Genomic DNA, 24,972 nt, shown 5'->3' on the forward strand with positions numbered 1-24,972 from the left:
ATGCGGATTAGGATTGCTCCTTCTGTAAGTGCTGAGTGTTTCTCACTGCACCGGCCGTTGCTGACAGCAGTGGCTAGGGCATCCGTATAGGGTTAAACACCGTAAATTTACCAACACGTCATCGTTATCTTATCAGGGTCGCGGCAGGTTTAGAAATCCACGATCCTGGGTTACATCAACGCCGATTCCACGATATCACACCTTCATACAGCTCTACACGCTTTCCCACACCAACCGTCGCCTCTCCTGCCACTTTAACTCCGGCCGCAATGTCAGAAATGACTTCGGCGGTGGTCATAACCACCAGCATCGTCGCGCTCCTCTCGGGCTTCGGGCTCGGCGTATACTCAACCCGCGGCTGGCTCATATCCCCCGATCTGAGGGCCGAGCGCGAAGCCAGTTTCAAAGACCCAGTCGAGAGCGAAGAGTCGGACGTCGACGAGGAAGACACCGTACTGGACCACGCACCCAACTGGGCCAACGGCGAGGAGGCCGACCGCCGCCAAGGGCTGCGCGCATCAGCCCAATCACAATCGCAGCCACTGTCACAATCACAATCGGGGAGGCAGTCCCTCAACATCAACCCAAACGAGGAGTGCAAGCTTGTATTAGTAGTCAGGTCTGACTTGGGCATGACCAAGGGTTAGTCCTTTCTCTCCACCCGCCTTCCGCACTCCAGACCTGGACCTAACCCTGTCTTTTGTTGCAAAAGGCAAAATCGCCGCGCAATGCTCGCACGCCACGCTGGCATGCTACAAGACACTCCTCCGCGCCGCGCAACGGGACCCGCAGTGCGCCGAGGCCAAGATCCTGCGGCAGTGGGAGCGCATGGGGCAGGCCAAGATCGCCGTGCAGGTGAAGAGCGAGGACGAGCTGCTCGAGCTGATGGGTAAAGCACGGAGCCTGGGCGTGACGGCCGAGGTGATTGCCGACGCGGGGAGGACACAGATCGCCTCGGGCAGCCGGACGGTGCTGGGCGTTGGGCCAGCGCCCAAGAGCATGGTTGATATGGTCACGGGCCATTTGAAGCTCTTGTGAATGGGCAAGGTTGAATGGGGTAATATAAAAGGGGCTTAATCAAAAGGGCAATTAAGAGTTGTTAGTGTTTAGTAAAGCGGGCGGGAATCTCCACGGAGCGGCTCAATGTTGGTAGATACCTTACTTAGACCGGGTCTGTCTTCAGGCCAAGGCACATATGGCGAGACGGCGACCAGGCTTCTGACGGGCGCAGGTGTCTCGATTGATACCATGGATATCACATAGCCCGACGCCTTGATCGTGTGCAAAGTTTTGGGCAGCAGCTTGCTGGGCCATATACCACAGCACACCGCATGCCCAATGCATTATTGGGGTATCATTCTCTTCTAATCCTTCCTGGCAAACCTCGCCAGGGCCGGCCCCAGCTCGGCCTGTCGCTCCTTGTGTTTCTCGTCCTTCTTCTCTTGCATCTCCTTGTACATCTCCTCCGCCTTGAGCCTCTTCTCGTCGATGATATTCTTCTTCCGCTGCTTCCGCAGGTACTTCTTGAGCGCGGTGTTCTTCCCCCTGGCCCGGTTCCTGATCTCCTGCGCAATGTCCACCGCTGGCGCGTCTAGGTCCCTGTCGGCCTGCCGTTGCTTCTCGGACCGCAGGTCGAGGTTGCCGATGAAGTTGGGGTCTAGCGCGATCATCTCGGGCTGCAGCTTGTTCAGCAGGCCCTTGATCTCGCCCTCTTGCCGCTGCTTCTTGGTCTCGAACGGGTTCACCTCGAGCGCGTCGAAGTTGGCCTCGCCCGCGCCCGGAATCACGATGGACGAGAAGCCCTGGTTGTGCCCGATGCCTAGCACGTCTTCGAACGGACACCACCGGACACGCTCAATTGATTGTCCTTCGCCTCCCCAGGCCATGTAGGGGCTTTGAACTTTCTCCTGGACTGGCTTCTCTTTTGAGAAGAGACCCTTCCAAATGGTCGTCTTTGTCCCCCAGCCAACGGCCGTCAGCCCCGTATCCGATATAGCCACGGATGACGCTGGTGACCTGGTGAAGTAGCTGGAGACTGCCTCCTTGAAATTGCGAATGTCCCAGATGGCCATCCGGTTGTCCTGCCCTGCCGACACCATGTACCGCCCCTCCCGGTCGACTGCGAGCGACCGTACAGGGCCTCTGTGAGCAAGTAGTTTGACTAAAGGCTCTGTCGAGTTTGGTGACCATAGCGTGACGGTGCCGTTTTGTTGGCCGACGTGCAGGATGGCGTTGTGTGGGTTCTGCGCGAGGGAGACAGGGGTTCCGAGCTTCGTGGGGATCTCGGCGACGATCTGACCAGTCGACGTGTCCTGGTATTTTAACTGGCCGCTGATACTCTGCAAGAAACGTCAGTCTCGACCACCTTGCCAGCCGTTTCCTTGGGCACTCACCAATGTCGCCAGGAGGAAGTGGTAGGGGAGAAACTCCATGTGCGAGACCTCGACGTGTTTCTTAAGGCAGTGGAGCTCAACGCCATTGGCGTCGTATATGTAGACGTACTTCTTCTGCGCCACCGCAAAGAACTGGTTGTTGTGGAGGAAGCGAGCATCCCGGACCGTCTCACCCAGCTGCAGTTCGCAGCCGAGTTTGCCCTCCCGCCAATCCATAGTCGCGACATGGCCTTTCCTCCCCGCCAGGATCAGATCCCGCCCGTTTCTGCTGTACTCGCAGACATAAGGCCCCAGAGCATCGAGCTTTAGCTCGAATTTCTTCTGTGCGACCTCGAGGCCGACCTCCTTCTGTATTTCGTCCTGGCGAACTCTGTATGTCCGCTCGAGCTCGGTTTCCGGTTCCAAGAAGCCGGATGTGTTTTCGAGCAAAATCTCGGCCTCTTTCGCCTTCAGAGCAGCCGTCTTGTACTTGTTCTCGAGGTTAATGAGATTGCGCCGTAACTTCTTGTCCTTGACGCTCTTGACATCGATGCGGCGCCCGCGTCCGTAGGCTTTTTGCGCTTGCTTGTGGCGGCGGATTCGGTCCAGCTCGGCTCTGGATCGAAACTCGGTTCTGGCATTGTTGATGGCTAGCGGCCCATTGGGCTGCTCGGCCATGGTCAGGGGCGCATCCACGGTGTCTGTTGTGTCCATGTTGTTGACCGCCGACCAAGTGCACGATTGGAGATTCAGAATCAGAACAGGCACAGCATCGCCTCAGATCTCGAGCCCTTGCATCTGACATTTTCAAGACGGACCCACTAAAAAGTCCATACATAGGATGATGATTGGTCGCACCGGGCTTGATAAGATATGGCACACAACGCAAAAATGGGATAAGATGCCCCGCCATCACCACCCCTCGGTACCTGAACTGTACAGAGGTGATCATTCTGACCCTGGGGGTGCGCGAGTGTGTACCTTCCCGTGCAGGTGCTTGTTTCCTGTCGACCAAAGTGGCGTCCCTTCCTTTTCGATTCAAAGCCGGCGGCGACGGAAAGATGCCGGGCGCAGTGGGCGGGGTTCACTCCCACAGGCCGACGACTAAGACGTCGCACAAGCCGTTCAAGTCCCGGACGGCAACCAAGGGCCAACTGCGCGACGCCGCAAAAGGTATGACTCTCGCCGGATTTCCACCAAACCGGATCCAGGGCCTTTCTCGTCTGAAAGAAGGTTAGCTGACCTTCTTGGCTCAGGCAGGATCGCCGGTGAAAAGGGACTGCGCAAGACGCCACACCAGCAGGTCATGTCGAAGCTCGACCGACGAAACCAGGCCCGGCAGCGGCAGTTGGAGAAGGCCCGCGAACACCAAAAGGAGACCTCTCTCTTCACCGGTAAAGATGGGGCTCCGCGCAACGTCGCCGTTATTCCGCTCTGCGGAGACTGCGACGCCGCCGCCGCCATCCAAAGCCTGAATGGGAGCGTCGACATCGAGACTGAGGTGCACGATGGGTGCTTCCGGGTACCGGTGGACAGGTTCAAGCAGAAGCTGCAGTATATCCCCCTGAAGAGGGATCTCACTGCGTGCCTGGATGCTTCCCGGGTCGCCGACTTTGTCGTGCTCATCCTCTCGGCCCAGGTCGAGGTCGACCCCTTGGGCGAGCTGATCCTGCGGAGCGTCGAGAGCCAGGGCATGTCGACTCTGTTCACTGTTGTCCAGGGACTCAACAGGATCGAGCCGGCCAAGCAGAGACTCTCGGTCGTCTCCTCCCTCAAATCGTACATTTCCCACTTCCATCCGGAGCAGGAGAGGATCTACAACCTCGATAGCCGGCAAGAATGCACAAACTTGATGCGTTCATTATGCAGCACCACACCAAAGGGCATCAGGTGGAGAGATGAGCGGAGTTGGATGCTGGTCGAGGACATCGAGTGGGCGACATCGGCAACGGGGCCCACCGTGCTCACCGGTGTGGTCCGGGGCAAGGGCCTGAAGGCTGATCGGTTAGTGCAAGTGGGCGATTGGGGCACCTTTCAGATCGAGAAGATTACTTCAGCGCCGCTTGTGACGCGGAAGAAAAGAAAGGGAGAGGATGCCATGAACATGGATGATGATGCCGCCACCGAGGAGACGCTTGAGCTACCCACCGAGGACCAGGATGGTCTCGATGACCTCGCACCGGAGGAGGCGCCAATGGAGGGTGATGATGATGAGGAAATGGACGCCGCGACGACTGCAACCACCTCCAAGAAGGGAGTTCTTTTGGACGACCACCACTATTTCTCGGACGACGACCACGTGCAGGAGCTGCATATGCCGAAAAAAGTTCCCAAAGGCACATCGAAGTATCAGTCCGCCTGGTTCTTGGACGACGACAATGCATCCGATTCGGGCTCTGACTTGGAGGATTACGAGATGCAAGACGCTGAGGGCGCCGAAGAGGAAGCGAGGCCGGAAGATGGAATGGAGGGTCTTGCTGGTGATTCCATGACAGAGGCTGGCCCATCAGAATACCCTCAGTCAGTAGCTTTCAAGGAGCCCGACGAGGATGAGGACGCAAGAGGGTTGGAAGCCTACCGCAAGAGCAAGCGGACGGAAGCTGAGGACGACCTGGAGTTCCCTGATGAGATAGAGCTTCATCCCAACGTACTCGCACGGGAACGGCTGGCTAAGTACCGTGGACTCAAAAGCTTGCGGACAAGCCCTTGGTTGGAGGACGAGGACCGGGCGTTTGAGCCCGACGATTGGCAGCGGTTGCTCCGGGTTTCCGACTACCAGGCATCCCGGGTCAGAGTGGCTCGCGAGGCCCTAGTTGGCGGTGTGGCCCCTGGGACTCGCGTCCACGTTTACCTCAAAGGAGTGCCGGTGGCGATCCAGAAGTCCTACGACCCGACACGTCCTGTTACCCTCTTCTCGCTATTAAGGCACGAGCACAAGCGGACTGCTGTCAACATACTGATCAATCTCGGCTCCGACTACCCAACCTCAATCAAGGCGAAGGAGGAGCTAATTGTGCAGTACGGCCCTCGGAGGTTCGTTATCAACCCTCTATTCTCCCAGGGCGGAAGCACACCCAACGACGTCCACAAGTACTGCCGGTACGTGCACCCTGGCCAGTCTGCCGTGGCGACCTTCATGGGTCCCGTTACATGGGGCTCGGTTCCGACTCTCTTTTTCAAGCGGACCGCTCCGGGTACTGAAGCGGAAGCCGGAATGGAAGACAGCGAAGGGCCCAGTCTGCCCCTCACGCTCGTTGCCACAGGGACCACGCTGCCGCCCTCGACGTCGCGTGTTATTGCCAAGCGGGCCATCCTCACCGGCCACCCATACCACATCCACAAGAAGATCGTGACCATCCGCTACATGTTCTTTAACCGGGAGGATGTCGAGTGGTTCAAGGCGTTGCCTCTGTGGACCAAGAGAGGGCGCAGCGGATATATCAAGGAGCCTCTCGGCACACATGGTTATTTCAAAGCGACTTTTGATGGGCGGATCAATCCGCAGGACTCTATCGGTGTCAGTCTGTATAAGCGAGTGTGGCCGCGCATTGCCAGGCCACTGGACGGTTTGTTGCTCGATCCGTCGCTTGTACAAGATGGACAGGCGGACGCGATGGATGCAGATGTTGAGTGATGGAACTGGTTACTTATAGACTTACCCAGCAGGGCTTGGCGCAGCGGTTTACGACAGTGTTCTGGAATAATGAGGTTATGATCAGCACGTACCGAGTTTACCTCTGCAGGCCCGGGCATCTCCAGTTTCAAGTGATGGCTGCATCTCTCGTTTCTATGACGAGCATTCAGTTATCCAAGCCTTCCACCATCTCTTCCTTCTCCCCCTTCAAGCGTCTTCCCCCAACTCCTCCAATCCGGCTGTCGGCCTCGGCCCTCCTACCGCCTTCCTCGCCTCCTCCGCTCCGCTTGCCCGCCACGCACTCAGAATCAGATTCACAATGTGGTCCACCGCAACGCCCTTTTTGACCTGCGCGAACACAGTCGGCCCGCCCTCGCGCATCTTGCGTGCGTCCCGCTCCATGACGCCCAGATCGGCGCCCACCGCCTCGGCCAGATCGGTCTTGTTCACGACCAACAGATCGCTCTGCGTGATGCCCGGCCCGCCCTTGCGCGGCACCTTGTCCCCGCCGGAGACGTCGATTACGTAGATGATGTAGTCGGCCAGCTCGCGGGAGTAGTTGGCAGCCAGGTTGTCGCCGCCGGACTCGATCAGGAGGATGTCGGTGTCGAACTGCCGGTGCAGGTCCTCCAGCGCGGCCAGGTTGGCCGAGATGTCCTCGCGCACGGCCGCGTGCGGGCAGCCGCCCGTCTCGATGGCGCGGATGCGCGAGGCCGGCAGCGCGCGGTGTGCCGTCAGGAACTCGGCGTCTTCCCGCGTGAAGATGTCGTTGGTTACCGCGGCGACCGAGTAGGATTTGCGTAGCGCCCGCGAGAGGGCGAGCATCAGGGCTGTTTTGCCTGATCCGACTGGCCTGTGTTGAAGGTATCAAGATTGTTAGTAATCTGAGGGGTGAAATTGGAGAATACCTTAATAATAAGGGAGGTGATGGAAGGGGATATCGCCGATGTGCGCACGTGCCCCTAGTCTTCCAGGTTGTATGTACACATGTAAGGAGGGTGGGCGGGGGGTCAGGTAAAGAAGAGGGAAGGACCAACGGGGCGAGCAACCTACCCACCAATGCCGACGGTGAAGGCCCGGTCGTTCCAGTTGCGGCCTTCTGTCAGGGGCATCTCCCGGCCGACGTAACTTCCGGGCCCGTCGAGAATCTCATGGCTGTGGCCGTGTTCGGCGGCGTTGAAGGTGTCGTGGGAGTGCGCATGGGAGTGCGAGTGCACTCCGTCGTGTGAGTGGGTTACGCCGGACATTGTGTGACGTCCGATACTTTGGGAGCTTTGAATATTAGCTCAGTTGCCAATGGTTCAAACAGCAAAGATTTGTTGTGCTCTAGATGTTGAGCAAAAGTAAAGGACCTTGAAGCTTCAACTTTCGAGTGGGCTTATCGCGAAGCTGTTCCCTCCTGATAATACCCATTATGAGGGGCATCGCTTTCGGACTGAGGGGCAGACTCGGCGTGGGGGTCAATTGAAGGACCCTAACCCTGTACATTGCTTCCTTTTCAGAACAACTCACACCCTGCGACTGCCCTTGGCGTCGCGTTTCCCGTTTCACATCAACAACGGAAGAGGCAATCAAGAGGACGGACCTCATGTCGTTGATCCGGAAGGATCCAACGCACTCATCCCTTCCCAGCTCTTTTCAGGGCCCGTTCCGACTTGGCAAGCCATCCGCAGGCGTAGCACGCATGTCAGCTGCTGTCCTCACCGCTGACTGGACCGCAAGGACCTTACAGAAACATGCGCATACCTGCTCCACAAACGCAACCCAGCCCGATTATTCGCCGCATAATGGCCTCGTTTCCTTCCCATCTCGTCGACGTCTGAGCCGCGTAACTGTGGTCGTGCCCTCTACGTGATTTGTCATCGGGACTTGGAAACAAACCAAGTCATCCTGCTGGAGGCTTCTGCAACCACCGTATGACTGGGCTCCCGTCTGCGCCCAGAATGCACAAGTTTTGCCCTCGGTTACGCTTTCTGCGGGAAGCGGCGGCACGAGGGGACGTTTCGTTCCGAGGGACCCCGGAGGTTATAGAACTTTTGGATGGCGGGAAGACCGATGTGTTTCGGTGACTGATGTTTGTGTTAATGCGTTGGCGAGGAAAGTAGAAATAGGGTTGCCCAACCCGCCGTTGATCAGTTCTCGGGATGTGTTCTAGCCACCCTCATCCTCCCCTTCTTCACTCCCGCAGACTTGCTTCACAACGCACCTAGAGTATTCTCACTCGGAAAGTCCTGAGATCTCGCATTACCAGTCGGCATGATGCTGCTCCCTGTTGCCAGTTCCGTCCTCCTCGTCCTGTCCTTCATCAACCCCGTGGCAGCAGAAACAATGCATTGTGCCAGGGGCGCCTCCAACAGCTGCGGTATGTCCCCTTCATACAGAATCCCCTCACAGACCACTCGCTGATACACACTCCGACCACCTAGACAATACGAATACCACCAGCTCCTCGCCAGTCCGCTACGGCTTCCTCCTCCCGCGGGCCTTCTCCGTCCTGGACGTCTTTGGCCCCCTGGAGATCCTGCAGGGGCTCTCACGCCAGACACACCTGGAACTCGCCCTGTTGAGCCGCACCCTGGATCCGGCGACGACAGAGCCGGTCAGCCCCGCCATGAACAGGTTCAACTCGTCCTTCTTTCCCACGGTCATGCCGACTCATACCTACGCCGACAACCCGCCGCTTGACGTGCTGGTGATCCCCGGCGGGGCGGCCGCGCGGAATCCCGACCTGGGCCCGGAGATCGAGTACATCCAGAAGGTCTTCCCGCGGCTGCAGTACCTCATCACCATCTGCACCGGCGCGGGGATCGCGGCACAGGCCGGCGTGCTGGACGGGCACCGCGCGACGACGAACAAGGCCGCGTGGAAGACCATCACGGCTATGGGGCCCAACGTCAAGTGGTGAGTTTCGTTTACGCGGAATACCTCTTCCCATTCGAGTCGCTGACGGGGAAATATCAGGGTCTCGCCCGCCCGCTGGGTCGAAGACGGCAGAGTCTGGACCTCGTCTGGGGTATGTCATTATCGCCCCGTTCATACTTGGCCAGATTCAGATTCTTCCCACGACACCATTCCCCCCACCCCCCCTTGTCCTGTAGTACAGGTACTAACTCAAAGCCAAAACCCCCTCTGAATAGGTGACCGCCGGCATGGACCTCGCCTTCGAGTTCATCAGGCAAAAGTACGACAACGGCACCGCCATCGCCGAGTTCGTCGCCGGCGGCATCGAGCATGTGATGATCACCGACTGGCGTGATGACGAGGGCTTCGGCGCCAAGTTCAACGTCACACCGCAGAATTAGTAGCCAAGCTTTCCCCTGCGCCGCCGTGGGCATCGAGATAGCCAGCTCGTGACGATATCTCGTTTGGCATTTTCCAACCATCTTCAGCCATGAGCTAGGAAATTGGGATAAGCCGGTTCCATTGGCAATTTGTGCGAGACTCTAGCCTTCTTTATACCAGAATTATAATTACAAAGGACAGCGTCTAATCAACCTCATATACGACTCGCTTGCAAGTCTAACAAGATGCTGTTCCACGGGCCAGCAATGTGCGGTCAACCCGTTTGTCGACTGACATAACGAGACTATAGAAATGCAACGGGCGAGTTTTAGTAGTAATACCCAGAAGTCGACCGAAAAGAGAGAAAGCGTAGAAAAAGAACAGCTTAATGCAATATCCCCCCTCCTTATTCGATCCTGGCGGTTCCCTGAAATGTCTCACGACTGAAACCACGACTCAAGCCCCGTTCAAGACTAGCCCTCACACCATGCAAAGACACCCTGCCCAACATTCCATCAAGGTAGTCCTATGTCTCCTTCTCATACTTTTCGGAACATCACGCAACCTCGTCCGCGTCGCTGGCAGGTCCACCTGCCATACTTCGGCGACTGCTGCGGCCGCAGGATCTTCTCAGCCCTGAGCTCCGCCCTTGGGGTCGCTTCCCCCTCTCCCGGGTTCCCGGAGCCTGGTCGCTAACCAGACCCGCTCGGCTCCCTCCTCTGACTCTGGCTCCCACTCCCACTCCCACCAGGAGCCCTATGACCGCCATGCTCACCATGATGATGAGCCTGATGATGACGATGCCTCTCCTCACTGGCACTGGACCCACCACCATCGCCAATCTTTAGGGCGGTAAACACGTTCTCCCACGTGTCCACATTGATATGGTTATACCCCCTCCCCTCGGCCCGCTGCTCCTTGTACCAGTCCATGGTCGGCACGTACCGATACGTCATGTGCGTGGGCGGCAGCAGGGCCGGGTCGGCGCGAGCCCGCGCGAGACGGGCTTTCTCGTACAGCCTGTTCACACACCTAGATCGATATGATATTCCTGCGGCGGTGCTGGTGCGGTTGGCTTTGTTGCCGGGCGGCGGGTGGAAGATGACGCGAGTGTCCTCGTCTTCTGGCTCTTCGGATACCGAAGACGGGGTGGGTGGTCTGGCGGCCGGGCTGGAGTCGTCGAGGTCCATGGGGACATGCCCAGTGTCATCCTGGTCGACAAAGAGGGTCGAGCCAGCGTCACTTACGGCGGCTGGGGAGCGGCTGATCTGGTTGGTGAATGAGGCAGATGAGCCGAGTGTGACCTTTCGGTATCCCTTAGACTCCATGACGTGTTCCGGTGCGGGGAGAAAATCTTTAATTTCACTCAGCATCTTCCGGAGGAACAACAGCGTCACGTCAATTGGGTGCTGAGAGTTGCAGTCTGCCGGCCAGTCCCACCCGCCTAACCAGACCTGGTCGAGCCAGGTCCCCTCATTCTTGATGGCCGTTCCTTCGCGGACGTGCTGGATCACCTGGCGCTGCATGAAAATGAGGTCCTTCTCCGCCAGTGCCCGCTTCCCTGGGTACCTTGTTCTCACCGCCGGGTCCCAGATGATGACTTCACACCGGGTAAAGGGCCTCCTATGAGGGTTGGCTGGCCGATACACCGCAATCCACGGGTGCCTCTCGGGCTGCTTCTTTGCGGGGGGTTATCCGGATCCCACTCCTCTGCGATGGTATAAAAGAAGCCAACATAGGTATTGTATCCCCGGGGAGGTCCCATCGGGCCGGATCCGAAGGGAGGTTTGATGGGCATGGACTCTTTGGTGCCGAAGGGAAAGGTGAATCTAAACCAGTCCAGGATTCTGGTCCAACGTTTTGCATTGATATCCCCGAAGTGGTCTGCCATCGTCAAGTCAAGCCAAGAGACCGCAAACCTGTACAGCATCCACTGGTTCCTGAAGCCATCCAAGCGACAAAGGTCGTCGAGATATGCGGTGAAGGCCGGGGGGATTTCTTTTGGAATCAGATTGCTCCGGAAAGCCCAAGGACCTTGAATGAACCCTATCTGCTTTTCTTCATTCTCGACACTCTGCAGGCTCGCTTCGGTTTCCGCTTCGAACTGGTCGCCCACTTCGTGAAGGACCTCCAAGACTGCGTCGGGGACGTTCAGCGTGACTTTGGTATACTTTGGTATGCGAACCCGCCGCTCGCCTCTTCTGGATCCGTACAGCTTGATGCCTTGGTTCGACCCAATGACGTGGAACTTGCGAAACTGGTCAGCGTGCAAGGTGGTCCACCAACCAAACCAATTGACTAGACTCTGCTCATCATTCGGGTCGATCGATGAGTCCGCGTAGATGAGCGAACTGCTGTCCTCGTCATGTGCGTACACACCGGCCTTTGCTATCCGGGAGGTGTGCATATCGTCAGCCAGCTCAGCTACTGCGTACCGACAATTGCAGTCCTCCACACTCAGAGCGCTGATATTTGCCTGGATCTCGGGCTGGACGTCGCCCGGATGACTCCACAACTCTTGCCGGGCCTGGTCTCTCTCATCCGCCAATTCCTGCAGGTACTCGTGAATATTGTGTGCGGTAACGAGGCGGAAGTGAAAGTTCCCGGACCATTTCGACATGAACCAGTTGAAGAACTCGAGACTCCGTCGGGGTTCAGACACTAGAAAGCTAGGAGTGAGGAAGATGGCTGTTCGGTACGGAAAGAGTCGAGTGAGGCGCATTTCCCCGGGCGGCTCAGGATATTCGGGAACTGATATCGATGGATAAAGGGGGACTCCATGAACAGGCTCCGAAATACACCAGTATTCGTCGTTTCTGCCGATGAGGTACCGTGAAAGGCGCGGTATTCGGCGCAGGCTCCATGCTAGCATCTCGTGTATGATAACCACTCCTGGAATAGACGCGACCTGGGCTCGGAACGCTTCCCACCCCCCAGGCTGATGGCTTGTAAAGATCTGGCATCCCGGGTTACTAGCACGGAGCCAGTGGTAGAGCGCCTGCAGTATCGCCAATCTCGAGGTTGGTATCGCTAGGAAAAAATTGTGTACTGGAAGAGGTTTCGGTCTTGCAGGGAGGAGTTTGGTGTAATCGAAATCAAACAGCCGCTTCATCACCTCCCCCCTTTCGGATGCGCCATGTTCATTGTCGGTCTTCGGTTCCGAGTCTTTAAGTGCTCGTTCAGATCCAGACAGGAGAGTTGGGGGAGCCAAGTAGACTCGATAATCGTGCGGTGAAGCGAAAATGAAGAATGCGAGGGGTGCCTCCTGTTCTTGGAACGACGGAATAGATTGAATTGAGTTCCACTCTTCGCACTTTGTTGGGTACACCAGGACGTTGTACGATGCTTGGCCATTGTAGAGTGCTAGCAAGCTGGCTGTCAAGTACTCCGCAATTCGTTCTATGGCCGGTTTGTCTCTTTGGGATTCTATGATTCCAGTAGCCAGGGGCTCTTGGATGAGCGCGTTGGCTTGAGCATCGAGGGCCTTTGCGAAGCACGTATGCCGGAATTCCACCGTCGCTGTGGTGAGAAATTCCGTAAGCCATGAATGCTGACCCGATGACTCTCGAGGAAGTCCTTTGAAAGTCACATCAACGGAGGAGTGGCCGAGTATCAACGTTTTGTCGGAGCTCTGGTTACCGCTGATAGGAAGCTTCCAGCGGGTCTGGTCGGAGCCAGGTAGTGTTTCTGCAGGCGGGGATTGAAGTGTCTGGGGGGCTTCAACGTCCACGATGGAACTGTCAACATCCATATGCTTCGGTTCTTGAACAAGAGGAGGGTGCGCCTCGTCATCCGCCACGCTGAACCGGACTGACTTCCGCTTCTTCTGGGGGGGTGCTGTGTCGGGGCTTGCAGAGGCCGGTCCGGGCCGGAGGATGGTGGGCGGTTGCGCGGGCTCAATGGGCGTGCGAGTGACGTCTTGCGGCGTCAGTTGTGTGGGACTTTGGAGGGAACTTCCTGAGCTTCGCCTGCCGGCATTCGGACCCTTAGTTATCTCGAATAACTGCATCTTTGAAATATCAGGGGCCATGTCTTCTGTGTTCCGACTCCCCACCTCCACCAGCCTGCGATAGCGAAATCTGTCGAAGAGCTTTGGGCCCTTGGTGGGATCAGACGCTACATCCTTGAGCTTTGGCCGCACTTTAGGCTTTTTGCCGCTGGTGAAGATATTCCCGGCTGGAGGTTTTGTGCTTCTTTTCGCAGTGAGAGTCTTCCGGGCGGTAGGAGGTAACTGCTCTGAAGACGGAGCTGTGGTTAAAATCGGGGCTGGAAATCTTGTCTTTGATTTCGGCACGGCGCTCTTCTGAGTGTCGCTAGGTCTTCTAGCTGTGCCCTGGTAGCCGATAGTGTGCTGGTGCTCTATCTGCTTCCTCTTGGGGGAGGAGGTTTCAATTGTCGCTGTTTCCTGGCCCCCAGTGTCTGTTGGCCGGTTGGTTTCGCTCCCGGCCAATGCCGTGCCCGATTCAGACGAGGCTCTGGAATTCGACCTTGGGACCCCTATGAAAATCCGCTGTTGGTTACAAGGCTCTGACCGCTGTGCACGTGCACGCTCTGACTCGGAAACCTCGACAACATTTTCCTCAACGGCTTCATCGCTGCTTGAATCGTCATCAGGGAAGGGAGGCGTCAACGGCAAACCCAGCCTTTTTCGCTTGATATTCCGGCGACGATGACGATTTGCCTTTTCCTGGGCCGCTTTCTTCTGTGCGTCGTAGAACTTCTGAAGATTAAAGGGCTCAAGTTCACCGGTTGCATGCTTGGCTTTCTCCTCTTCCCATATTGCTTTGAGGTCGTCGCCGAGATTCGACTCGGGTTCCCACGTGCTCTCATGGAGCTGAAAGCCTGCCCACTCTACGAGATAGTACGTCGTGCCGTCCTGTATTTTTTGCTCAGCGAGGATATTCTCCACTTCGAACTCCTGGTCGGGATCGTGTCCTGCCACGGTAGACGTCAAAGATATGTTGTCGTCGTCCCCGTCTCCATCTGGAGATACTACCTCGGACGACCCCCTAGGGTTGCCCTTGAACATGACGGTCTCTCCGTCTTTGGAAATTGGTAATAGTTAGGTGAATACCAAAACACCGAAGCGCTTCCAGACGGCGGTACTAGCTTAGATCGACGTCGAACGGAGGTTCGGCTAGCTGCAACCTAGCGAATAACCAACAGTTCTCTCTTTATTTGTAGCCTGGTACGCCTTGTTTGATTATTTCTCGACCCTGCCACACCTATTAGTCCCATAACCCGGGATACCTCATTGAGAACCGCACGACATGTGTAAGCAGTCCAGGTCAGAGTCGGAGTATTATAGAGGCCCCCAAGCGAGGGGTGAATACTCAAGTGAGGATGTTGGCTTGGTTGCTCCAAAATGCGTCACTCTCGCGACTTCGCCTTGATGCCCGATTGGTTTCGACCGACTGTGGGCCTTCGAGGACCAATGGCTCAACTGCGGAAAGGCTGGCCGATTCATGCACTGGATGACATACATATAACGAATGGCACAACTTACATCGGGTAGTGTGAGCTTTACAGCAAGTGAGTAACGCATTGAGTGGTGCATTGGTCGTCTCCGCAATTCGCGGAGAGGTTGTGGTTTGAAATTGAAAAAGCAACCTTGAGCCTGGAAGGAGACACAAGTGTAACCGAACTTGAGAAAGTTGGCCAATCAGGGAAGCACACCCCCTGGTTGCACCTTCCACCCCCACCACCCGACGCTCAGAGTGAAAGGGTCAAAAGTTCGGAAATCCATTGTTTGTTGGGTCGTGATGGAGATACCTCCGTACCTAAGGTAGTGACCCATCGAAGAACTCCCGTAACCTGGGCTGGAGTTGAGTCCCACGGTCTACCGCGGGTGCCTATCTGTGTCCACGGCAAGTATAGCTAAACGTGACCCTTTTCTGAAAGCATACCTACCTTACCTAGGTACGTATTGTACGCTGGGTAACAGTGCAGGACATATTTTTTGCGTGTATATTACAGTAGCACGTGAGAGGTAAGGCCTAAGCTGTGGTATAACTACCTAGTCGCTTCCGACCTGCTTGAACGACTGAAGCCGATGCCACTTGACGATAAGTACTAGACAGTGATGAATGATAAAAGCAGGCTTACCTCAAGCGTTTTCCTTGACATTGTAGACTTGTGACTAGAATGCCACGGCGCTCATCCATTTTTGCGCTTCATTTGATTCGGGCTTCTCGATCGAGTCGATTCCGCTCGAGTCACGGTTCAAATCCGGGACGTCAGATCCTGACACTGCCACCCGGCCGTCAGCACCAACGACGGCCCACCTGCATGCCGCACCGACCCATCCCTCCTGACTCTCCTGGACATCAACACCCTGCACAAAGCACCAGCACATCAACATTTCGCGGCACTCACCGAACTGATTTCGCGCATAATTCTTCACCGCAACCATGGCCAACGACGAATACGATGTGAGACCCTCTCTGTGCTTGCTTGGCCCATGTGTTTCTGTCCACGGAATCACGCTAACCGGAGACCGTTGAGCTAGTTCCTATTCAAAGGTGCCTAGCAGACCGATTATGATGCGCCGTCTCCCTTCCGTCGCGCAAGCACTCCACTGACTCTCTGGCGTTCTCTCTCTAGTGGTCTTGATAGGAGACTCAGGTGTCGGAAAGTCGAACCTCCTCAGCCGATTCACTCGCAATGAGTTCAACCTAGATTCCAAATCGACCATCGGCGTCGAGTTCGCGACGAGGTCAATCCAGATCGACAATAAGACGATCAAAGCTCAGATTTGGGACACCGCGGGCCAGGAACGGTATCGCGCCATTACCTCTGCCTACTATCGCGGCGCTGTCGGCGCGCTGCTCGTCTACGACATCAGCAAGAGCCTCTCATTTGAGAACGTGACCCGGTGGCTGAAGGAATTGCGGGACCATGCGGATAGCAACATCGTCATTATGCTCGTGGGTAACAAGACCGATCAGCGGCACCTGAGAGCCGTGCCGACAGAGGACGGCAAGAACTTCGCGAGTATGTGTGCTCCAACATTGGGGATGGCGCCGGTGTGGCGACATAGCTGACGAGTACTAGGCGAGAACGGGCTTTCATTCATCGAGACATCCGCGCTCGAGGCTACCAACGTCGACCTTGCCTTCCAGAACATCCTGACCTGTATGACCCCGCTCGAACTATGCTCTACCCCTCCGTTCGGCATTTGAAAGCTGACCCTCGCCACGCAGCCATCTACCAAATCGTGTCGAGCAAGAGCCTGGCTGAGGAAGGAGCAGACGTCGGCAAGAAGTTCGATCCAAGGGAAGGGAACAACATCACGCTCAGTCAGGAAGGCGGCAAGGAGGAAGCCAAGGGCTGCTGTTGATTACTGGTTCTGGCATGATTGCTCATGTCGTCACTTATGTCTGATACGAACTGGGGAAATTCTTACGGCACGGGGGGACACGGATCTGCTAAACCTTGGGATGTTGGCGGGTGAATTCTTTGAGAGGTTTATTCTATTTTTGTTCTTTATTTCTGCTTTGCCTATGTCGGCTGTGGGAATGCCGCTATGGTTCTCTCGATGCACGGTTTCCGAGGCAGTTAGTTGAATGGACCCATTGGTGATACCTCCTTCTGACTCCGAAGGGTCACCTGGCTCCTGGCGGCCCGAGTCTCACAGCTGACAAGAAACATGACTGAAACTTATAAGCATATTGAGGCCTGACCGTGGCCGCACAGAACTCGACATCGTTTGGCTGGACCCAACCCTCCACTGCAGGCCAGATCAACCTTTTTTTTGCCCAGGCTGAGCCTCCGTTCCATAGATTCCGCCAGGGGTGAGGCCAGAAGTGGGGCAGAATACCACTAATTGATAAGGTAGGCTTATCAGTGAGTGGGGCGGGTGTGAACAGTGAACTTTTTTCTAGGATTTGGAATTGCTGCATCCTGACGGGTCCGAGTCTTCGTAGAAGGACCCGCCAACAAGATCACTCGCTCATCACGTTCTACAACCACAGAGACAAAATGGCGGCGGTTTACAAATCCTTATCGAAGTCAAGTGCCTCCAAAGCCGATAGAGACACAGAAGCCAGCAAGGGTGGGATGGAGAGGAAAAACAAACAGAGGGTGCTCATTCTCTCGTCAAGAGGCGTCACCTACAGGTACGAATTGGACCGATTGCATAGAGTTGAGTTCCCCTTTGGCTGACTGTGATGCATAGGCACCGGCATCTTCTCAATGACTTAGCGGCGATGCTCCCGCACGGGCGGAAAGACGTGAAGTTTGATTCAAAGTCCAAGCTGTACCAGCTCAATGAGCTGGCCGAACTCTACAACTGCAACAATGTGCTATTCTTCGAGGCGAGGAAAGGCAAGGACTTGTATATGTGGTTCAGCAAGGTGCCCAACGGCCCTACGGTTAAGTTCCACGCCCAGAATTGTGAGTCGGACCATTCCGAAACGGAGCCATGGATGAGTCGCGAAGCTAACAACCTCTAAAAGTACACACAATGGAGGAACTCCATTTCACTGGTAATTGCCTGAAAGGCTCGCGGCCTATCCTTTCCTTCGACGGTGCCTTCGAGACTGAACCCCACCTTCGCGTCATAAAGGAGATCTTCCTCCACGTCTTTGGCGTACCTCAAGGAGCGCGGAAATCCAAGCCCTTTATTGATCACGTCATGGGCTTCAGCGTAGCAGACGGCAAGATTTGGGTTCGGAACTACGAGATCCGGGAGGTCGAGAAGGTCAAGGGCAATGACGACAAGGACAACGCCGAGGATGGCGAGAAGAGCAAGGGGCGCAAGAGCAAGGGCGGTGACAAGGACACAGACATCAGCCTAGTCGAGATAGGGCCGCGGTTCGTGCTTACGCCGATTGTGATTCAGGAGGGCGCATTTGGGGGCCCTATCATCTACGAGAACAAGCGCTTCATTTCGCCGAACCAGATCCGGGCTGAACTGCGGAGAGCGAAGGCGGGAAGGCATGTTGCGCGCATGGAGCAACAGCGGGATAAGCTGGCAAGGAGGAGAGACCTTGGGCTAGAGGATGGCGAGAAGAAGGATGGCACTGGATTAGATACCCGGGAGCTGTTTGCTTAGATGTGGGAATCCGGATTGGTATGGCGTTCTCTGGTACTGTACGCGGGCGACAGCATGGGCTGCGATTGGGATGCCTGATAGACCAATGAATGGATTGCATTGCGGATTCCTTATTAACAGCCCACGAATGTTTCCCACCACACTGTTGAATTTAGCATATTTCCAGCCATCTGGAGTCGGAGTGCACACGGAGTAGTATACGCATTCAGTAAGGCAGGTATGTTTACGTACAGTATCCAGTACGTACGATATGGACGTATTGGAATGTATGTATGTAATGTACATTACCAACTAGCCTTACAGGGCTGGCTCAAGATTCCGTTGACCAGCCTGGCATCTCCGAGTGGCGTCAACAAGAGAAGCACCACACCATCATCTTTTCGCCTTCCTCTTCCGTCATCACCGCCAATCACCTATCATCCTCATGACTGTCGCTGACAGCAGGCTGCCAACACGTCATAACTACATAAGGTAGCGTATGCGGTAAACAGATCAATGATAGCTGGATCCAACGCTGGCATTTCTTCTGATAGCCCAAGCCCGGCGTCGACACGCAGTAGGGCTCCGGGTCAGCCGTAAGCTAGGCAGCTGCATCTTTACTTTGACTATTGCTGCCTGACTTATGGTTCTCATTGCTTCCCTTTGCTTGAGGAGGGGAGCGAAGCGTCGTAAGACGCGCGGCCAAAATGACAGCTTATGGTGTTAGTAATGACGCATATCCGGTGCGTCTGTGGGCTCTTTAGATGCCCCAGGACCAAGGTATGCGTCCGTGGGCTCCTTCGATGCTCCAGGTAGGTATATATACAGCGGCTGATCTGGTCTAGACAACCTGGACAACTTCATCTTAAAACAACACACAGCCTGTGACTTCGACATGTGTTCCGTCAGCGCCATCCAGAACGAAACTGCTGGTCAGCACCCGGCCACCTCGGCTCTCCAGCTTATTGACCTGCTAGTCGAGATAGTGGTTGAAATTCTCTCTAACCTCGACTTCGAAACCTCTGCAACGATGCTGTCAGTGAATTCGCAGCTCAAGAGCATCATCGTGTCCCCACTGGCGCACGATCCTCCCTGTCATTGCCGAACGGCAGCTTTCTCCTGCAGACGTGCCTTCGGGATGCGATCCTGCCTAGCACACTCAGGCTCCATGAATCCTCGACGCTGTCGAGTATGGCTAACTCCGCCGTACTCGTAATGTCGTCATCCACCGGGCTACACCTCGTCCTGAACTTCTGCCGCGCTATTAAGCGTTTCGAGTAGAGTTTCCGAGGTTCCAGTTCTGCCTAGTTGATTCAAGTCGCAGCAGGATCCTTCATTCACACGAACTCTATAGGTTGCGGTCGGCGTTGTACGTCTGGTGGAGGTATGCGAGCGCTTTCCACAATCTTAGGCCCTGCCCTCGGGGGCTCACTCGGCGACACCCAAGAGGCGCGCAGGGTATTCCTACGCCAGTACTCTTCTAAACAGCTGTACGAGCTCGACGAGCTTTTCACGGCTGTTCGCTACTCGTTTGGATTCTCATTGTGTCCGGCCTTCAACGAGATGAGGGCAGTCGTGATCAGTGCCGTTTCTTCCCTGCTCCGTAACTAACACTCCGCAGGGCCCATCGCTTACTAGGGAGGAAGTTCGTCTGGGATGGAGGTCACTGAGAATTTTACAATCCTCTCAACGGTGATGAAGCTTCGGCCAGATGTCATCCTCCGCCTGATTGTATATCGTCACCGTGCAGTTTGAGACAGCAGCATTCATGGTATGTAGTTCCACTGTCGGCATCTCTTTAGCCAGCAGCGGTCGCTGACGCGGTTTCCTAGGATTGAAGAAAGCAAGGAGACGTTAAGCGAAAGTATCGCAGTGGTAATAGCAGCGCGTCATCCACTTGATGGAAGCCCGCGTTGCCTTTTTCCTTTCGATATGTCCATGGTGGCATTCTTGGCCTCGAGACTGATGAGGATGAGGCGTGCCAGACCAACGACACCAAGGATGCTGGACCAGGCACGCCTGCCAACTGGATGTGGCGGCTCGAGGTGAGCTTCTTGATGGGGCCTGGTAAGCTGCTTCCGACCGGTTCATTTTTCGAGAGTGTAGATGCTTGATTGAGGAATGGAGCTGGATGTGAGGGAGCTGCAGTCAGGTAACCCATCTTCCGGGAATTCTAATTCAGATCTGGCAGCACAGATGATCCTGAGAACTTATGTGTCTGAGTACGATCTGGGGTAGTTGGTCAAGTTGACAAGGATCGAGCAGTCGGCTCTTGACGCTGAGTTGAGGTCATATCGTGCCCCTGGCTGTTGTAAGCTGGGACGCGGGGATTTGGGAAGGGCACAAGTCTAGTTGCACCCCCGGGCTAAATTCCACCAGATTAAAGATAATTCAACAAAAGATTAAAGGTGCCGAAAGCAATTCCATGATTTGTTTTACCCGAGATAATACGTGCATCGAGTGCCAGAATCCAGTAAGACTAAAGTCGCAGGTCAAAGGTTAGTTGGACTAGGTATTTTGTAGCAGGGGTGGCCCCGTTGCCCTGCCCATCTCTCGTCGCCCAGCCACTCACCTACTCCTTCTCACTGGACAACACTGACAACTAAAAGCCCAAAGACGAAAGCAGTTCAAGAACCGATTGCTTGACCAGCACACCACCTCGTGCGCGACCATTGACCCCAGCTTAACTCTGCTATACGGTATGTTGTTTATGTGCTAGAGATCTATGAGCTGTTGTATGCGATGCACCCACAATGGCGGCATTTTGCATGAGCACCCAGGGTCTACCGGCCCTCATCTGAACCGTTTTGTTTCCCGCCATATCGGCAGGACGACCCCTTTACAACATGAGCCATGACCGAAGGACCACTGCATTTTTATATACCTATTCTTCTCCAGTCCTACTCATGGCTTTCCCTTGTAGCATTTTCTAATCATCCGCAACAGACATTCGCCGCTGCGGTCTTCGCCCTCACCTGAGCGATCCTGACTCTGAGATAACTTTGGCTGCGTTGGAAGCGGGCGATTCTTTGAGATCTGAGCGGAGAAAGGTCTAGAAGTCCCGGGCTCTCTTAGCCGTGCAATACAGGGCCTGTTTCGTAAGTGCTCTGTGTTTCTCGATTGGTCTCCGTTTAGAGTTTCAGTCTCCTCCCTTCAGTTCGGTCGCTATCTGTATGGCTACAACATCCGCACTGTAGCGCGGTCTTTCTAAGTCCCAGTTTCCAGGGTGGACATCTCACTGACCGTGGTGAAGGCTTAGACCAACGCGACCTGGAGGCTGACGCGTTCCCGCGGCCAGTCAGCCCAGGATGGAGGAGAGCGATAATGATATCGTCATGGATGGTGAGGACCGACGCATGGCTGATGGCTCTTCTGGCGCCAACGGGTTTCTAGATCCGACAACTGGAGAAAGCTCGCTAGAGACCACGAACGGTCACAGCGCAGATGGCACGGCACAAGATGAAGACCGTGAATCCGATCCGACTGCCTACCCTGAGCATCTACGCCGGCGCGGCCTGCTCCCGACGGGTTGCTGTTATGATGATCGCATGAAACTACATGCCAATGCGGACTTTGGTCCCAGCCCCCATCATCCCGAGGACCCATCTCGTATCGAATATATAATGAAGACTTTTAAGAAAGCTGGACTAGTGTTCACCGGTTCCGATGCGGAACTCATCCGCATCATACAGACAGAGCCGAACAAATACATGTGGCGCATCCCGGCCAGGGAAGCGACGAAAGAAGAAATCTGCACCGTTCACCATCCGAGCCACTACTTGTGGGTTGAGCAGCTGTCCCGCATGTCAACACACGAGCTCCGCCAGCTTTCCAAGGAAAAGGACCAAGGAAGGGACTCCTTGTATGTCGGCAGCATGACATACGAGGCCTCGCTGATCTCGGCCGGCGGCGCCATTGAGACATGCAAGAGCGTGGTTGCCGGGACCGTCAAAAACGCTTTTGCTGTCATCCGACCGCCGGGACACCACGCCGAGTTCGACTGCGCCATGGGGTTCTGTCTGTTCAACAACGTGCCCATCGCGGCCAAGATCTGCCAGGCTGATTACCCGGATCTATGCCGCAAAATCCTTATCCTGGACTGGGACGTCCATCACGGCAACGGCATCCAGAACCTGTTTTATGACGATCCTAACATCCTTTATATCTCGCTCCACGTATACCAGAACGGCATGTTCTACCCCGGCCAGCCAGACAACCCGATGACCCCCGACGGCGGCCTCGAGCACTGTGGTGCCGGGCCGGGCCTGGGCAAAAACGTTAATATCGGCTGGCATGAGCAAGGCATGGGTGATGGCGAGTACATGGCGGCCTTCCAGAAGATCGTCATGCCCATCGCTCACGAGTTCAACCCCGACCTGGTCATCATTTCAGCCGGCTTCGACGCAGCGGCCGGAGACGAGCTCGGGGCCTGCTTCGTCTCGCCCGCCTGCTATGCGCACATGACGCACATGCTGATGTCGCTTGCCGGCGGCAAGGTGGCCGTGTGTTTGGAAGGCGGATACGATCTCGAAGCCATCTCGAAGTCGGCGCTGGCCGTAGCGCAGACTCTCATGGGCGAGCCTCCCCCGAAGATGGAGATCCCCAAGATCTGCCGGGAAGCGGCCAAGGTGCTGGCCAAGGTGCAGGCATACCAGGCGCCGTACTGGGAGTGCATGCGGCCCGGTGTTGTGGATGTCCAGGACCTGCAGGCACAGGAGTCGTACCGTCTGCACGATGTGGTTCGGACGGCGCAGCGGCAGGTTTTATCGCAGAAGCACGGAATGCTGCCGCTGTATATCCAGCGAGACGTGCTCTTCAAGTCATTTGAGAACCAGGTGCTGGTCACGAGGAACCTATACGCGGCGCGAAAAATCCTCGTTGTCATTCATGACCCGTAAGTAGCAGCAGCAGATCCTGGCTGGGGGCTCATTTTTGGCTGCTATGGTTGTTCTAGCTAACGCCTTGATCAAGACCGGAGCTGCATGGCCAGCCGGATCCATTGGACAACTCTTTGGAGGCGCATAATGCGTGGATCGTAAGCGGCCCGCTGTTCCTCACTGTTCGGTGGCAATGACTGATTCGCGGGTAGACGGACGGCGTCACTCGGTACATCGACTGGGCCGTCAGCAACGGTTTTGGGGTTATGGACGTCAATGTGCCCCGTTATATCACGCACCCAGAGGTATAGCCATTTGCAATGTTGTGGGGAAGAGATTACTGACAAGCAGCAGGACACGGAACCGTACATCCCAAAAGCGGATGAGCGCACCCTCCAGGCACAGATCCAGGAGCTGATGTGCTACATCTGGGACAACTACCTTCAATTGTACGATAACGTGGAAGACATCTTCCTCATGGGCGTCGGAAACGCCTACCTCGGCGTCAAGATGCTGCTCATTAGCAGATGTAAAGTTCCCGCTCTCTCTCTCCTTACGGCCCTGTCCAACACAGCCCACTGACGTCACTTCTTCCTCTAATGTTATAGTAGACGTCAAGTCGCGCGTCTCGGGCGTTGTCAACTTTGTCAATGGCAGCCTGCGTCCAGTCAAGTCGGACGCCGACCAGGACCTCTCGTCGTGGTACAAGGAGAACTCGCAGGTATACGTGGCCAATGACCACGCTTGCTGGGCCGACCCGGACCTCACGCGGAAGGTGATGAAGCGCCGGTTCGGAAATGTCATTCGCAGTCACGCTAGCGGGCTCACGCCAATGATGGCGGAGCACTTCACTGACGTGCGTCACTTCATTACGGAGCGGGTTGGGGAGCGCGAGGGTGACGCGGCGGGAGATACCACGGAGGACGAGAACCGAGCGGATTAGAGCCTGGTCGCATCATCCGAGGGTGCTGTTCCCTGCCTCAAGGGGGGCTTGGGTGCCGAAGTATGTGCAATACATCCCTACCAAGCAAGCGAGGCAAACGCTAGCGGGCAACTAAGGGAGGAATTGCTTGGAGTTGGCTGCCATAATAGGGACATTGATCTTGTATTTTTCTTGTGATGTGCGGGAGGGCACATCTATGGCTGGGGCCAGAGGTCAAGTTACTTAGCAGATTAAGTCTTTGTTAATACCGGTATGCTTCCCTTCCGGTCATACTTGGTGAAGGCCCGGGGCTGTGCGAGTGCATTGTCGGACGTTAGTTTAACCTCAAGCTTGGCCGGGCCCACGTGATGACCCATCTCGGCTAACAAGGATGGATGCTCTTGGCGGTACCTAGCCCGCAACGGTACGGAAGCCCGAATTCGCCGAAGGCGCAACCCGAAACCACACCACACCTCCCTGGCACGTGCCTGGCTCTCTCAACAGACTATGAAACAGCACTATAGCCAACCCCGCTACGTAGCTGCAGTGAAAACACGATACGCCCAGCGACTCAATTTGCAAGACGGATAACGAGCTTTTAAGGAGATTTAGCCATACTAGTACTGGACCTTTACTGTTTGTACTTGTATAGCCAAGCTGAGTGTAGGAGCTTCTGTGATAGCTTCCATGGTTTAGTCGTTAGGTAGTTCAATCGTTTTGCCATTTTCCCGGATGCCGGGGCGGTAGAGGTATTGATCTGGGTAAATTGTGGGCTGGGTTGGGGGGTTTGGGTTTCACGTAAATCCAGGCTTCCGTAGACCGACGGCATGGCACATTGGCAGTGGATCTGA

The 24,972-nt window shown here is 55.7% G+C and overlaps 9 protein-coding genes across 9 annotated transcripts; 6 read left to right on the top strand and 3 right to left on the bottom strand.

Moving 5' to 3' along the window:
- Positions 1–269: 269 nt before the first annotated feature.
- On the top strand, positions 270–1,038 carry B0T15DRAFT_494768 (peptidyl-tRNA hydrolase PTH2-domain-containing protein; the record flags this gene model as incomplete). Its single annotated transcript, XM_062867043.1, has 2 exons — positions 270–642; positions 713–1,038. The coding sequence occupies 2 exons, from the start codon at positions 270–272 to the stop codon at positions 1,036–1,038; spliced, it is 699 nt and encodes a 232-aa protein (XP_062720078.1).
- A 286-nt stretch (positions 1,039–1,324) lies between these two features.
- Positions 1,325–3,119, bottom strand: B0T15DRAFT_418318 (WD40-repeat-containing domain protein). The gene is made up of 2 exons (XM_062865503.1): positions 2,394–3,119; positions 1,325–2,339 (listed from the first exon to the last, which is right to left on the bottom strand). Exons 1-2 carry the CDS (start codon positions 3,084–3,086, stop codon positions 1,365–1,367), a joined length of 1,668 nt encoding a protein of 555 aa, XP_062720079.1. The 5' UTR covers positions 3,087–3,119; the 3' UTR covers positions 1,325–1,364.
- Positions 3,120–3,295: 176 nt separating this feature from the next.
- B0T15DRAFT_235683 (uncharacterized protein) lies at positions 3,296–6,110 on the top strand. Its single transcript, XM_062863012.1, has 2 exons — positions 3,296–3,545; positions 3,629–6,110. The coding sequence occupies exons 1-2, from the start codon at positions 3,434–3,436 to the stop codon at positions 6,004–6,006; spliced, it is 2,490 nt and encodes an 829-aa protein (XP_062720080.1). The 5' UTR covers positions 3,296–3,433; the 3' UTR covers positions 6,007–6,110.
- Positions 6,110–7,423, bottom strand: B0T15DRAFT_235561 (urease accessory protein ureG). The gene is made up of 2 exons (XM_062863011.1): positions 7,060–7,423; positions 6,110–6,859 (listed from the first exon to the last, which is right to left on the bottom strand). The coding sequence occupies exons 1-2, from the start codon at positions 7,251–7,253 to the stop codon at positions 6,214–6,216; spliced, it is 840 nt and encodes a 279-aa protein (XP_062720081.1). The 5' UTR covers positions 7,254–7,423; the 3' UTR covers positions 6,110–6,213.
- Positions 7,424–8,062: 639 nt separating this feature from the next.
- B0T15DRAFT_235547 (class I glutamine amidotransferase-like protein) lies at positions 8,063–9,492 on the top strand. Its single transcript, XM_062863010.1, has 4 exons — positions 8,063–8,368; positions 8,433–8,907; positions 8,968–9,019; positions 9,144–9,492. The coding sequence occupies exons 1-4, from the start codon at positions 8,263–8,265 to the stop codon at positions 9,306–9,308; spliced, it is 798 nt and encodes a 265-aa protein (XP_062720082.1). The 5' UTR covers positions 8,063–8,262; the 3' UTR covers positions 9,309–9,492.
- A 488-nt stretch (positions 9,493–9,980) lies between these two features.
- Positions 9,981–14,317, bottom strand: B0T15DRAFT_512472 (uncharacterized protein; the record flags this gene model as incomplete). Its single annotated transcript, XM_062867982.1, has 2 exons — positions 9,981–10,849; positions 10,897–14,317. 2 exons carry the CDS (start codon positions 14,315–14,317, stop codon positions 9,981–9,983), a joined length of 4,290 nt encoding a protein of 1,429 aa, XP_062720083.1.
- A 1,117-nt stretch (positions 14,318–15,434) lies between these two features.
- B0T15DRAFT_235748 (ras family-domain-containing protein) lies at positions 15,435–16,760 on the top strand. The gene is made up of 5 exons (XM_062863013.1): positions 15,435–15,719; positions 15,797–15,809; positions 15,892–16,281; positions 16,342–16,422; positions 16,491–16,760. Exons 1-5 carry the CDS (start codon positions 15,699–15,701, stop codon positions 16,625–16,627), a joined length of 642 nt encoding a protein of 213 aa, XP_062720084.1. The 5' UTR covers positions 15,435–15,698; the 3' UTR covers positions 16,628–16,760.
- Positions 16,761–17,201: 441 nt separating this feature from the next.
- On the top strand, positions 17,202–18,558 carry B0T15DRAFT_575777 (Brix domain-containing protein). Its single transcript, XM_062871002.1, has 3 exons — positions 17,202–17,405; positions 17,465–17,682; positions 17,745–18,558. Exons 1-3 carry the CDS (start codon positions 17,269–17,271, stop codon positions 18,341–18,343), a joined length of 954 nt encoding a protein of 317 aa, XP_062720085.1. The 5' UTR covers positions 17,202–17,268; the 3' UTR covers positions 18,344–18,558.
- Positions 18,559–21,630: 3,072 nt separating this feature from the next.
- B0T15DRAFT_494776 (histone deacetylase-like protein) lies at positions 21,631–24,142 on the top strand (the record flags this gene model as incomplete). The annotated part of the gene is made up of 5 exons (XM_062867044.1): positions 21,631–23,216; positions 23,294–23,357; positions 23,412–23,504; positions 23,554–23,728; positions 23,808–24,142. The coding sequence occupies 5 exons, from the start codon at positions 21,631–21,633 to the stop codon at positions 24,140–24,142; spliced, it is 2,253 nt and encodes a 750-aa protein (XP_062720086.1).
- Positions 24,143–24,972: the final 830 nt, after the last annotated feature.

Source organism: Chaetomium strumarium (assembly GCF_033439665.1).
Source record: "Chaetomium strumarium strain CBS 333.67 chromosome Unknown B0T15scaffold_5, whole genome shotgun sequence".
NCBI classification, from domain to species: Eukaryota; Fungi; Ascomycota; class Sordariomycetes; order Sordariales; family Chaetomiaceae; genus Chaetomium; species Chaetomium strumarium.